Here is a 15063-nt window from a genome sequence, read left to right on the forward strand (position 1 = left end):
TTCCAGTCTTTGCTATAAAAATAAAATATAAATATGTTTAAAGAGAGTAAGATCCTTTCTTTCTTAAGGGGTCACTTGTGAGGGATGAATGGACATATGTGGGAAGTATTACTCTCTGATTTATTTGGAAACAACTGCTCCGTGGGGCTCCATGGGATTTCAGGACAGCAGGGGTAAGTTTGTTTATCTGACTCTTTGTTCCTGTACAAAAGTTTGTGCCAGTATAAATTCATGATTCTTAAGGAATTATAATGTAAACAAGCTAAAAAGGGGGTAAAGAGCATTCTAAGGGTTAGGGGAAAAAAATCTAAGGTTTAAATCCTGCCTCTTGAAGTCATAGTAAAATTTTCCAAGTACCTTTGAGAATTTGAGCTAAAGTGATTTTCCTGATGTTAACAATACTTACATAAAACTTCATGTTGTTCATTAGTACCTTAGTCATTTTCCATAATGCTTCAAGGCAACTTCAAGCCATCAGTGTCTGAAGTATTTTTAGTGGCACAGACATTGGCTGTTGTTTTGTTAGAAAGGTGAGGGCTAATAGTAACAATCTGATAGTACTGAAGTGCCCTTGTGGCTAAGGCAGCCAACAGCATCCTGGGGTGCATTAGGAAGAGCATTGCCAGCAGGTCGAGGGAGGTGATCCTCCCCCTCTACTCAGCCCTGGTGAGGCCGCATCTGGAGTGCTGGGTCCAGTTCTGGGCTCCCCAGTAGAAGACAGACATGGAGCTACTGGAGCGAGTCCAGCAAAAGGCTATAGGATGATGAAGGGACTTGAACATCTCTCATATGAGGAGAGTCTGAGAGAGCTGGCACTGTTCAGCCTGGAGGAGAGAAGGCTCAGAGAGGAGCTTATCAATGTCTATAAATATCTGAAGGGAGGGTGTAAAGAGGATGGGGTCAGACTCCACTCACTGGTGCCCAGCGACAGGATGAGAGGCAGTGGGCACAAACTGAAATACAGGAAGCTGTTTGAATCTATGAAACAGCTTTTTTTACTGTGAGGGTGACAGAGCACTGGAACAGGTTGCCCAGAGAGGTTGTGGAGTCTCCATCCTTGGAGATACTCAAAAGCTGTCCGCATAGGGTCCTGTGCAACGTGCTCTAGGTGACCCTGCTTGAGCAGGGGGGTTGGACTAGATGATCCCCAGAGGTCCCTCCCAACCTCAACTATTCTGTGAAGTAGTGGTTTTTTTTTAATATGATATGCAGAACCAAAGCATATGATAAACAGGAAAAAAACAGTGCAGCCTCCTATGTTAATATTGAGCTTCTTCAGGGGAACTTAGCAAACTGTACAGATTCCTCTTTGAGGAAGTTCTATGTTCACAACCAGAAAAAAGGTAAAAGGGATTTTTTTTTAAATGGCAAATAAAGTATACAATATTAGATTCATTGGAATTACAGTACTCACTAATCATGTAACCCATATTCTGCCTAGGAAATGTGGTTATGGGTAACTCTAAAACATGCTTATGATTTTACATGGTTGCTGTGCTAACTTTGCAATGTTTGCAGAAAGACAAAAAAAATTTGCAAAATATATATGTATAGGAAAAAGCCTAAATTGAAAAAATTAAAATCCATCATAAAACAGGGGAAAATTGTTTCACCATTTTATAACTGCATCTCACTGAGTGTTTGGTTTCTTACTTGCCTGTGATCAGTTCTCACTATTATGCTTGGAGCCAACAAGAAAAGCTAAATAGGCATGAAGATAATGAGACCTGATGGATCTAATGCTTAGCTTTCCTGGTTGCCTTGTAGCATAAATGTAAGCCTCTGAAAATCATAATCTTGCAACAGTAGCTTACTTGAGTAACATTTATCTAAGTACAGCTGGATGACTCCTAAATCAATAAAGATTGCAGATCTGGTTCTTCTAATGGCCCCTTGTGATAATATTCAAAATGCCTGGATCTCCTAAATAAACGAAGAGGTAGATGTTCATATTTGTAGCACAAGGGTTGTGGATTTTTAAAGTGCAAGTTTTAACTTAATAGCCTGGTTTTATGGTTTGATGAGATGCATCTGAGAGGCAGTGATTATAAGGAAAATTGAAATTACAGAAATGACTTTTTTATGCTATCATACACACTTTTTCCAGGTTGAGCATATTAATTGTATTTCTTCACATAACGACTAGTTCTGTCAAGCAGCTTTTAAATAGCTTCTGTTCATATTTTTTTTTCTATTAAAAAGTTAATCTTCAGAGTTCATGAAAGTGAAGGGTTAATCAGTGTCTTGAGCCAAGAAAATCACATACAAACAGTCGGTGATTTCCTTGTTCGAAAACCTGCTGTTCTAACATCAGTGTCATTATGTCTCTCTGAGTTACCACAAATCTTTGAATGTGTTTAACTTAGGTACTCTACTATTCCAGTTCTTTTCTGCTTCCTGGGTCTGATAATGTATGACTTGATTCTGCTAAGCACCTGACTTCTAATCTATATACGCTGCTTTTCATTTTTTTCCTATTCACTGGAATCCTGTTGTACCTCATCCTAATTAGTATGGATCTGTGATACCCATACGTGATTTATGGAGTGTCATGGAGTTGTTCATTGCACATGTGCTGCCATGGCATGCAAAACAGTGCCTGGGCACCAGTGCCAAAAAACACCATGGTTCTCTCTCTGACTGCTGTGGAGTGTGAGGAGCGAAAGCTGTGGGGCTGTACATGAGAAGTGTGGATAATGAGGCAGAATCTGGTGTGAAGAATGTGAGTGGGGCTTTTAAATAGAATTAGAAGGTTATGTACGGGGAATGTGTGTCTTGAGAGGTATATATGTGAAAGAGGTCTGAGGCCCATACGTGGGGTTGAGCGAGTGCAGAGTTTGAGACCATACGCTTGAAGAAGTGGTATGAGGGACAGTGCACGAGGATGTGAGAAGCTGACAGTTATGATGTCAGCTGCAACATGTCCTCCACTGAACGTGGTTCAGGTATTTAGGGTAGTGAGAGCATATGGAAATGGTGGCTATCCAGCTTTGCCTCTGCCTGGTTCTCTGGATGTGGCACTGGAATGTGCCTTACTGACACAGTGAAGGAGGGGAACACAAGAGTATTATGTTGTCACTGTTGCTATAAAAAAAAAATAAAATCTATTCCTAAGCTAAAAAAGCCAACTACTTTCAGGCTCTGTTTTCCATTTACACTGCTAATTTACTGGATTCAACTCCTATAGAAATCAAGGAATCACTCTGGTATGCAAATTTGCATTATTTTATTTGTATAAATTTGTGTTCTTAGTATGTGTTTGCCAAACTAGCTAGCTGAGGTACAGAACCTCAGATGATGTCCTCAATTTGTATTTTATTTTGACTTTGAGACAGGATCTTGAAAATACAACTGAGCAGAGAGCTTACTATTTGTGACGATGCAGTCCTATTAAACTGAGTAGAAATCTGCTAGGCCACCTCAAATGTCTCAGTCAATTGAAGTTATTTTTTAAGGTTGAAACATGTTATGATATTTTTCATGACATTGAAAGTAACCCTGGATTAGTATCTTGGCAACCTGGTTTGCTGTAATGCACTTTATATTTTTTACTCTGTGTTTAATAATAGCAGTTACTAAGGTAGTGAGTGAGTTCATAAGAATACCCTCAGGCATCCAGTGATGTGTCTGATAGTGCAATTAGCTCAGGAAAAATATTTATTTGCCAATGAGCTATAATTACTTGTTTTGCAGTATTTTAGTTTGTCACAGTAGGATTTTTTCAATAAGAGAAACTGTTAAAAGTTAAGAAATTATTTTTCAGTGTTACCCCAGTATCAACTTCGCTGTTTTCAGTAAGGGTGCTGTTTTATTGCCATTTTGTTGTCTCTCAAAATCCTGCCATATTAATGGAAATGACTACCAAAAGCCTAGAAGATATGGGTGAAGGCAAGGATGAAAACTGTAGGTGGATATCTGCTAAGAAATCCTGTGGATAGCTACAAGTCACCTGGCGATAGCTCTCAGCATCTTAGAATTGTTCTCGCTTGATAAATTTTATGTTGTGTGCTAGACAAGCTTCAGCTTTCTCTACAATCTGTATTTTTTCTATATTGTGAGAAAGGAGATGTACTTGAACATCTACTTTTCCAATGATTCTGCAAATAAACTCAACTTTTCATAACGCTTCTCATGCTGGCACTAGTAGAAGGGAAATGATTTGCCTTAGAATCTCGTTTCAGCAATGAAGGCCTCATGTTCCTCCATCAAACAGATTTATCTCACATTAATTTTTTGTGAGAGATTGATGCTGTGAATTTGTAGTTTGGGAGGGACAATGCTTGCAGTGCTGAATTGTTAGCATTGCTTCTGAAAACGCATCAAGTAGCATACATTTTATTCATTTTTTTTGTTTGTCTAAGGCACCTCAGAGCTCCTTCAACCGGGATGGTAGGAAAGCGGATCTGAGTTGGTTACTGACTTCAGGTGCTCTCTAAGGTGGAAAATCTTTCCTAATTAGAAAAGTTGAGCCTATGATGTCAGGACTGTTAAGAAAGATAGCCTTGTTTATCTTTTGATACTGGATGTCATTTTGACTAATACACAGCAAAAAACATTAAAGCTTATAATACAGAGTTTAGGATACAGGAAAAAGCAAATGGTAAGGCAAGAGATTAGCTCCTTGCTTGATATTACAGACAGCTGTCGAAGAAAATGTCATGGACACCTTTTAGCAATAGCTGGAAACAAAAATCTGGATGTTAGTTTAGAACCGCCTTCTGTTATAAGCACATGTGTAATAATGGCATGAAATTGCTGAACTAGAAAGGGAAAGGCTGTTAAGACTGAGTGTTGCTCTAAAAACTAGACCCTCTCCCTAGTTTTGTTGTAAAGTTCTTCCATGATGTTAAGCAAAATATATGATGAAGACTTCTTGCAGTTTGTCACTGTGTTTGTTCCTCTTTTTTTGGGTACCAGCTTAAGACCTTTTCTGTGACTTGTAGCTGTACCATCTTCTTACAGCTTCAGCTGAAGTCAGTGGACCCTGTACTTGAATTTATAATATGCTGTAAAGCACTGCATGTAAAGTTAAGCAGCTATCACTGAGATTTTTCCCACCATAAGCTCTTTCTCAATCTCCCCTCAGTAAAATGGGGACAATACATGCTACAGATTTTGTAAAAATTGAATTTGTTAATATTTGTATAGCATTCAGCTAATATAGCTAATATTTTCCCTGAGAAAAGATCAAAGGAAATCAGTAATTCAGAACAGCACTTGAATAATGTAAGATAAGATATAAAGAGCTGCACACTTAACAGGGAGGAGCTCATTAACTGAAAACTCTTTGCTTGGGGTACTGTCATTTAGAACAATATAATGCATATTCACAAAACAAAGCAAATTAAACTTGCTCTGGAAGCTTTGTGCTTGATGCTTCTTGAAGTGTGCTTATTTTGCAACTATAATAGTTCTGAATGTAGTTTTATGTGAGTAATACATTCAATTAAATACTTAAAATTATGAGGTCTTATCTTTGGATATTTGAGCTTATGGATAGCCAGTTATATAAAAAACTAAATCAAAGTCACGTTATTTTGAAAGGTCAATCTGAAATGTTATCATAGTTTTGTGATACTATGGTAACTGAGCAGCTTTTTCTACTCACACAGTGTAAGACTTAGCAGTTCTACGAAGCTTACTAAGAGGGTTGTCTAGGATTTTCCTACCAGTGAGAAATTCCTGCTAGATGCAGTATTTCTGTTATTAATTCCTGATTTCTGGGATAGCTAGAGTAGTACAAATAGCTACTAAAAAAGAAAAGAAGGTATTTTTGAAAAGCTAAATACCATACATTTAAGGAGGTTAAGCTGTGCTATGTATCTAGAAAGAAATTTCCCCATAGAAAATTTATCACTTAGCTGCCTCCCACAGGATTTCTAGCATATATTTCTAGAGCACTTGGAACTGGCCACTGGTTTCTTAGGTTTTTACCAGTGTTTTGGTACAGTTGACAGGAATCTAGCTAAAAATCTCTGAAGAGAATTAGAATAGCCCAGAGACTGCTCTAACTTGGTCTAGTAGTTAAACGTGTCCCCAACAACAGAAAGCTGAGAATGATATAAATGCTCATATTTCCCCACTTCCTTCACTGGAGGCATTGCTTGCTATTCTGGGATACAAAAGCAGCTGGGTTGTTGAATTAGCCATATTCTTCTCTAGTCATGAGCTCAGAATTTCCATTGAAGTTACTGTAAGTTTTGCACAAAAATCAAGGGCAGTACATTGGCCAGAACGTGTGCTAAATAAATATTTATACACAAATCAGAATGCTACTGACGGCTTCTTTACACTTTAAAATTCTAAATATTTAAAGAAGCATCTGTTACTAAACTGAGGCATCATTTTTGAAAGTACCCATATTTACTGAGTGGAAGTACACATATTTGAAAGTACACATATTTACTGAGTGGGTACCCATATTTAATGAGATGAACACAGTGACAAACTCTTGGGCCAGAAGAATGCACATAAATACAATAGTAAAAGCAATATGATATTATTGAATTAAAATTATAATGAACAGAACATTTCATTTATGTGAATATTAACTACTGTGAAAGATAAACCATAACCAATGGAATAACCCTTGTTATTGTGCGTGCCTAAACTTTTAACATGTTTCAAGATTCATATGATCTTTTTTGAGAAGCTTTCTGAATTTTATTTACCTGAAATCAGGTTGAATCAATGTATTTGATGTATCATTTGAACAGGTAAGAAACACAAGAGGTTCCTGGTCGTCTTTGAATAGTGTACGTATTATTCCATTTCCATGCCCTTCATGCCACCATCTCTTTTCAAAACTTGTCATATAATTTTGCAATTAATACTTCAAAATGCTGCATATTTATAGTCACTTTCCTTCTTTGGTTAAAAGAAAAGCTGTATGTGCAAGTTTGTATGTGCATGATGAGACCATCCTCTTGAACTTTCTCATGTCTGGAGCTTTCCATTTCAGAGATCCTCAGAGGGATACCTCTCAAAAAAACCGTGCTTATGTGTAAATGTCAAGAAGCTAGAGATAAAAGCTGATTTTAAAGAGCTGAAGTCTCCTGAGCCTTACAGTCTTGCTTCACAGAAAAGCCTCTAAACATATGGTTTATGTCGCTGAGGCTGGGATTCATCTGCCCCAAGCTGAGGCATCCAGTGTGTAGTTAGACACTTCTCCCAAAGCTAAGCTTATGTATTTAGTATAATGCAATTTTATTAGGCCAGAGAAAAAATTCCTATACCAGTGAGATGCACTCTAGATATCTAGACCTTCATCCTAAGCAGCACAGCTCTATTAAGTCACCTCGACCACCTAGAAATCTTTGAGTCTCTAAGTTGTTCACTGGGAAAGCTCAATGCAGCTATCTCCCTCTATGACTTGTCTTTGTCCCTTTCTGCATACAGATGAATTCACTGTCAGAACAATGACAGATCACTTTTGGAAAAAGGACTGTAGAGATTCCCTTTGCCTCTGAGTTATATAGCACAAGGTCCAAAAAACCACGAGGGGCATTCAACATAAATAGAAAAGAGTAGCAACTACAGTTGTAAGCAGAGGTACAGCTATATTCAATGACTGTGAAAGGAAGAGGCCCATGCATCCCTGCATCTTGATCAAGAAATAAAGCGCACCAAAGCTTTGGGAGAGATCACGCACTGGAACTCTAGGCCTAGCTTGAACTTTTACTGGTGGACCAGGAGGAAAACAGTCCCTGGCTGGAGAGTGTGGAGCAGCAACACAACATTGCTAGTGAGCCATGTTTCTGTTTCATCAAAACAGTTTCAGCTGCCAGTACACCCTCAGCTATGAGGGAGCAGAGTCTACACCCAGGCAAGAAGCTTTCAATATCCTCAATTACGTCTTAAGTTAGGGGACCCTCCACCACCTCTGCTGCCCTGGCCGCTTGGATTTCAGGCAGTTGTCATAGCAGCCACCTCGTCATTCCAGATCATCAAAGAGCCAGGTACACTGCTGTTGCTCTACTGCAGTGACCAGGCAGCAGCATATGGAGAGCCACCTGTCCCTAACACAGCGTTTGCTTAGAAGGGTAGCAGTTAGCTGATGCCTGTTCATGATTTTGGAGGAATCTGGTGGCTAGAATGCATAAGGTAATACTGTGCAACCTGAGGGAACTGGCGGTATTTGTTGCATGCTCAGGAACAAAGCTGTCCCACTAGAGTTTACACAGGTGCAACATGGTATCCATATGGAATCTGCATCTCACAGTGCAGGCTTTATTTAGGATGTCTAAGAAGCTTGAAGGATATAAGACTCAAAGCATAAGTGCCTGAAGGATCTGTGTGAAAGAAAAACAGCAAAAAGTGAAACAGTTTTTATATTAGAAATATATAGGTGTTGAATCTAGCTTAAGTGGTCAACCATTGTAACTGGTAGGTAGGTACTGTGGCCCCAAGAGTAGGACCACTATGGGTTCTTACCCCTAGAACTAATCCTCTTTAACTGGGTTAAGATCTCAAGTGAAACCTAGTCAAGGCTGCCCCCTTGAGTATTTTCTAGTGGAGAAGCCTGGAAGAGTTAAAAGGATACACATTCCTCCCTTAAACTCATAAGTCCACCTGCTGTCTGCAACCTCCATTCTGGAATTTCTATAGCTTGATTGCTCCACTACTCAAGTGAAGAACCTAGCACAGGAACGTCAGCCCCTGCTTGCGCTACGTGGGTCTTTAGGGAGCTTTCTGCTTCATTTGGGATTTCACTTTTAGTCCAGAGGGACTCCATCCTGAAAAAGGTGATGGAGCACTCCTGGAGTATGTTCAAAGAGGCCAGAAGAAGAGTCCATCTGGCTCTCTGACCATGGTAACTTATGTCTGTATTGCATAGTTTCTTTTTATTCCTACCTCAGTGCATCTGACTTCTTCAGCATGACTGCTTATGCTTGGATTTAAATTAAAAAAATGTTTATAGTTAGCAAAATTCCATAGTCTTCAATCAGGTGACTGTCTGCTTGAAAACCCTATTAGTATGACTTAGAAATGGAGTGAAAATAGGCTGAAAATATAGGCTGAAATAGGCTGAAAAAATACTATGTAGTATTTATAAATAGTGTAATAAGTGTATATTATTTTTTTCCTGCTAGAAGTGAATTAAGAATATTTACCCCTTACACAATATGTACAAAATCCAAAACACTGTGCAAATTCAGAATGCCCTTGCTTTACGAGTTAATAATTAAATTAATTATATCATCAACATATAACAAGTTAGCATCACAGACAAAATACAAGCTCACAAATTTCTGACTCACAGAAATGTCATCAAATTATTGAATTAAGTTTTAAAGGATCAAAACATCAGCATTACTTTAATTCATGTCTCACTGAAGAACCTAAAACAATCACAAGTTTAAAAAAAAAATTAATATTAGAACGCTTTATGGATGAATTTTATTGAGTACTCATTGCTAGAAATTCATCATTTCTGTGACTATAGGTAGAATCTAAAATAATCTATAAGGTAGAAAGGATAGAACATAGAAACAACTCCTGCTGATTATCACCAGATATTTCCTGAAACACAGATATTGTATTCAGGAGAATATAATTGAGATAAAAGTAAGAATATGGCCAGCTTATGACCTTGGCTTTTACAGTTTACAAAGTAAAAGTGGAAGAGCATATTTTTGCTGGCTACAATAACACAGAACGGCAAGCATCCAAAACAGGAGGGCTAGTTAAGCAAGAAAGCAGCATTGAATATAAATTGGCCAAGAATATATGCAGCCTGGTAATGAATAATAGTCTTGAAAACTGCATCTACTCAAATATGTGACTTTTTAAATAATATATGTCTTCATGAATGAATTAACAGATTTTTGAAGAGAAAGAATATTTGATTTTCTTGACGCATTAAGTCAATGAGTACAGAAAGATCGGGAAGTTCACAGACGGCTTTGGGGAAGATGGTGTGCAGGGTTTCCTTTCTCCCCTTGACTACAAAGCATTTTAGGGTGGAGAGTGACTGACATGTCTCCACTCTGGGGGAAACTGAGTGTAGTATTTGAAAGAATAGTCTTAACAGACAGTTGTGAGCTGGGTGAGAGTCACAGGTGGGGACATATGCACCACACTGGTATCGGAATGTCTGATCTCACCACAACTCCTCTTCAAAGGTTCAGCTGCTCTTGATACTTGGCAGTGGCACATCTTGCCAAAGCATTACTTAGTATTTTGATATTCTTTTATAGTCCTACCGTCATAGTACTCTGTAACTAAACAGTAGCCCCTTAAAGACAAATATGTAATGCATTATTTGTAGGGAGGAGACCTTTATCACTTTATTTGGCATTGCCATCAAGGGATGTAATCATATTGCCTAACATTAGGCATCTAACTTTAGCTTCCACTATCAGCAGAGGCTCCTCCAGAAGATGAGTCAGAGCACTTAAAATAGTACTGATTTGCCTTCTGGAAGGGTCTCTGTCTCTACATTGACTGTAGAGAAGTCTAAGACAACTAACCTCCTCACTGGCACACCCAAAGGGCAAAACTTAGGTCAATATGGATTCCTCCTTGAGCTTTCATAGTGTTGATACCATATGGAAATCTAAAGTTTTTGAGGGATGTTTAACACATGACTGATGATCTATCATAACCAGAGGTCAGCTGTTGGACAGCTGGAATGGTTTAAGTTAGCCTTGCAAAGCTGTCTGGGAAAATTTACCAGCCCAAGTCCAAAATCTATTTGCCTGCCTACCTTTTGGCATGGTAATTGTTCCAAAAAAATGAGGTGGGCCTCATGGGTGACACTTAAAGCATGTTACTGGAAAAGAAATCTAAGGTCATAAAATACTGTCAGCTGAGATCCCAAGTAATCATCACATAATCTCTCCTAAATGTATCACACAATGTCTTAAACACATGACAAACTTATGGCTCCCATCTGAAAGCCATTTTTTAGAAGCTTTCCTATTTTCATCCTGATTGTATATAATTTTTATTCCTTTGTCCTTTTTTTCAGCACTGATTTGTTGCTTCAATAGTTCCTTCCCTTCCTGCCATTTATCCCTCGAATCTACTTATAGGCAGTAAAAGTTTTTTTTTTTTTTTTTTTTGCCAAACTGACAAACTGTTATATTTCTATTTATTATGGTACATGCAAACATAAGCTATCTATGTTGATTTCTGAGGTAGTCAGGTATAAGACAAGTTAATTCTGGAAGCTACTACCTACAGCGTTCTCTCCAACTTATTAGCTAAGGTACAGCAATGTGCTAACTTGGCTCATCCAGCCAGCTTAGGGCACAGGTAAATTTACTCATGTTTTTTACATCTATTGTGGGATGCAAGTGCTAGCAATCATACAAAGTGATGGAGAAAGTGCAAATGTAACTGCTTGTTTTGGTGTCAACATGGAATTAGATAAACCTTTTCATCACAATTTAAATGTCAGACAGAGTACTTGGTTTAAGTGTATTTTAATTGCTTTGCATTTGCATATCTTTATTAATTACAGATTTCTCTAAAAGCTTTAATTATTAGACAGGATAGTTCTCAATCTTTGTTATTTACAGAAATTATTATCAGTAGCTCTTGAAAACTTTTTGATTTTACCTGTTTCCATATAGCAAACTCAGATTTTCTGGATCTTGCAAAGCAAAGGAATGGAGTAGGCGTATTTATTTGAATGCAGCCATTGTCTGATCCTATTCAAGATACTGTCGTTACTTTTTCCATTCCCACTGTACGTTCTAATTCAACTTCAAAAAGAATATTTAGTTTAACCTCTTCTTGAAGAAATGAAATGGAGATCACCTTGATATCAAAACAAAGGAGGTCATATTCAAACAGACTTCAATGATATCTGCTTGGAAGTTTAAAGTACTCAAGTGGCAGGTGCTGGATAATGAGCACAGAAACAAAGCACTGTAACTCCTCTAGGGAGTATGTTAATTTCCTCCTTAATTAATCTGTTTACTAAATAGAATAAGTTAACTACAAACCATTCTAAATCATAACCAAATTGCTGGCTTCTGTAAGCATGTACTTCTTCCCTCTGGTCCTTTTGCCTCTCCTCTGCTCCACAGATTTTCCATGTTATAGGTACATATATCAAACAACATGCACCATGCTCAGATCTTGGTGGCATTTGTTTGATGTTAATAAGAGCAGATGGTCTTTTCCATATTAGCTCTTATATAGTATTTGGACTGAAAACTTTGCTCTAAATAATAAAACAATAATAGCAGTAGTCACTAGGTATATTTACATAGCATTTGAAGAGGGCATAAAAGCAATCATAAGCCTGATGTGTTCTTAAGTGCCTCTGTCTTTACAATCTTTTGAGATGGCAGTCTTTTGAACAGCTTTTTCAGGTTTTCCTAGTAATGTACTAATATACTGGGTTATATGTGCTTCTGGGAACAGCCTCTGCCTGCATCTAGGCCTAGTCATGTGGCAACACTATTGAGATGATGTAGCACATGAGCCTGGCCTTCATAGAGGTCTTAAGAGTGACTCTCAAAATGTAGTAAAGACATACCTATTGACCTAGGAGGACAGGGGTAAAACTGCCATTGCCTCTCTGCAGAGAACTAAGAAGAAGAAAAAAAAGAGGAGCTTTCTTACTGCCTCACACAGATTACCTGCATCATTAGCTGCAAGGTGGTAGAGAATTAACACCTCTAACTCAGACAGATAACTGACAGGGAAGAGGTAGAAACAGTAAGATGACAAGGTGTGGTTGATAATATTGATAATCAGATTGTTCCCTCCTTGCAGTTCCAAATCAATTCCTAAATTACTTCTGGGTCTCTCTGCACTTTGTTTGAAATGTGTTATACTTCACTGTATCACAGTCTTTCCTCGTACTTTAGGGATGAGCTTTGGTTTTATCAAACTAGCTTTTGGCTACTTCTCTTGCATAATTATTTATCATTTATGTTACAGAAACAACAGTAGCACATAGGAAAAAAAGAACAAATATAATCATACAAGAACCTTGACCAACTTCTTTAGTGTTTCATTCTAGACTTTCCTCTATGCATTTTGGTGCTGGCAGAAGTATTTTAGGGATTGTTAAATACGGACACGTTAGTCTGGATTACCACTATGTGCACCAAGTACTGCAGTACCCAGGCTAATTAATCTCGTTTTATCAGTGCGCCTAAAACCTGTGCACAGGCATTTCCCACACGCGTGCGCACCACAGCGCGCTGACAGCCACCAGATTTACACCCCGTAGGGGGCAAAGCAGAGGCAGGCGATGCCACGGGGCCTTCCGCCCGCTGTCCGCGGAACCCCGCGGCGGGCCGCTACCGCCGCCCCCACTCCTGGCGGCCGCCATGTCGCGAAGCCTAGGCGGGCCAGAGCGGCGCCCTGGGCTCCGGGGCTCACGGCCTCGTTACAGCTCTCCCCTTGCACCGCCCCTTGGCCTCTCGCCCACTGCAGCTTCCCTCCCTCCCTGCGGCAAGGGCAGGGTCCCTGAGGGTCTCCCGGTGGCGGTGGCAAAAGCAGCACCACCATCCCGTCCCCCTCTTCGCGGCCGCTCTAGCCCGCCCCCTGCCCCGGAAGCGCTCCCCGCTCCGTGCGCCGGGCTCCCGTCACCCAGGGGTTACTTCCGCTCCGGTTTCTGCCCAAACTTCCGGTGCCCTGGGCGCGCGGCCCGCAGGCGGGTGGGGCCGAGCCGGTGTTCGGGACAGACCATTCCGCGGCTGCGGAAGGAAGGGACTGTGGCGAAGGGCGGTGCCACCCGCGCGGGGAACGCGGGGGGGGGGGCGAGACTGCGGCGTGGCCCGGCGTGTGCCAGGCGGCGGGGGCTCGTGGCACGATGGCGGCGCCGGCGGCCTCGGTGCCGCCGAAGAAGGTCGTGGCGCCCACCGTGTCGCAGATCAACGCGGAATTTGTGACCCAGGTGGGGCTGGCGGTGGAGGGGGCCGGGAGGGAGCGGGGGGGCCGGGCCGGTAACGGCCGAGCTGCGCGCGAGGCGGCGGCGGCTGCGCGGCCCCGCGCCTCGGGCCGCAGCCCCGCAGGGCCGTGCGGCCTGGCGCAGCGCGCCCGCCCGCCGGTGTGCCGGGCCCGTTCCCCGCACCGCGGCTGCCGCGGCTCTGAGCCGGGTCAGCGAGGCGGCGTTTGCAGAGCTTGTTTCAGCGTTGGCCCCGGTGGCTACGATCTCTCTCTCTATACAAACGGTTTTTGCATCCTGCGGTGTTAGGAAAAGGGTCTCTCTTTGTCGTGAGTAGGTATTTTTTTAGATCTGAATTACATAAGGTAGAGTGCACACCCAACAAGTTTTCAGACTAGAGAGATGTAAAGAAGTAGGAGTGCTACCTACTGTGTGAGGATTATTATAATACAAAATAATTCAGGACTGTTGTGGTACACAAAAAGCTGCAGGGAGTTTCTTGTAGTTCAGTGTTTTAAGTGGTTTTATACAGCTCTTCTTTTTTTCTGCTGAAAATACTGCTTTCCTTTCTTTTCAACCACATACATAAGTTTGCATAAAGATGGTTAGGAAGCCCTTGGCAGTATAGCTCAGTATTTTTGCTGCAACAAAATGAATTGCTACAGTGAATAATCTGAAAATATTGGACTTTTACATGCAGACTTTTATATACAGACTTTTACAAGTTTTGGATTTGGATATGTTACAGGGTTTAATATAGAACAATACGTATACAACTGAAAATGTATTTGTTTAACTGATTTCAAACTCTTTTTCTTACAGTTAGCAAATAAATATTGGGCTCCTCATGTGAAGAAAAAATTGTCTTTTGATTCAGAGGTAAGTATTTTTACGGATATTGTACTGTGCTGTAAAAGAATGAGAAGCAATACTTTTCTGCCATGCTAAACCCCACTGATGCTTATTTTATGTAAGAGTATAGGAGACTGCTTGGAAAGTGAGCAGTTGTTTAACACACTGTTAATATAAGTTGTTTTGTTGTTCAAGTTGTTTGTGGTTTATAAACATAGGTACTGTTCCGAAGATGTGCTATAGCAATGCAGTTCTTTTGCATGCTGTTTATTCTGTTCACTTTAGTTGAGAACCAGTGAGGGTAGAAGACTTTTGAGAAGGGGGCACTGTTAGAAATCAAAGGAGGACCCAAAATG

The 15063-nt window shown here is 40.3% G+C and overlaps 1 protein-coding gene across 1 annotated transcript in view; it reads left to right on the forward strand.

The window, feature by feature from the left end:
• The first annotated feature begins 13750 nt into the window (after positions 1–13750).
• The window catches only part of AQR (aquarius intron-binding spliceosomal factor), a 64360-nt gene continuing 63047 nt past the window's right edge, over positions 13751–15063 (forward strand). Inside the window, exons 1-2 of the mRNA XM_067296667.1 lie at positions 13751–13864; positions 14678–14734. Coding sequence (XP_067152768.1) covers positions 13781–13864; positions 14678–14734 — 141 coding nt within the window. The 5' untranslated portion in view covers positions 13751–13780. The remainder of the gene's footprint in view (positions 13865–14677; positions 14735–15063) is intronic.

The sequence above is a fragment of the Apteryx mantelli genome, chromosome 4 (assembly GCF_036417845.1).
Source record: "Apteryx mantelli isolate bAptMan1 chromosome 4, bAptMan1.hap1, whole genome shotgun sequence".
Classification (NCBI taxonomy): domain Eukaryota; kingdom Metazoa; phylum Chordata; class Aves; order Apterygiformes; family Apterygidae; genus Apteryx; species Apteryx mantelli.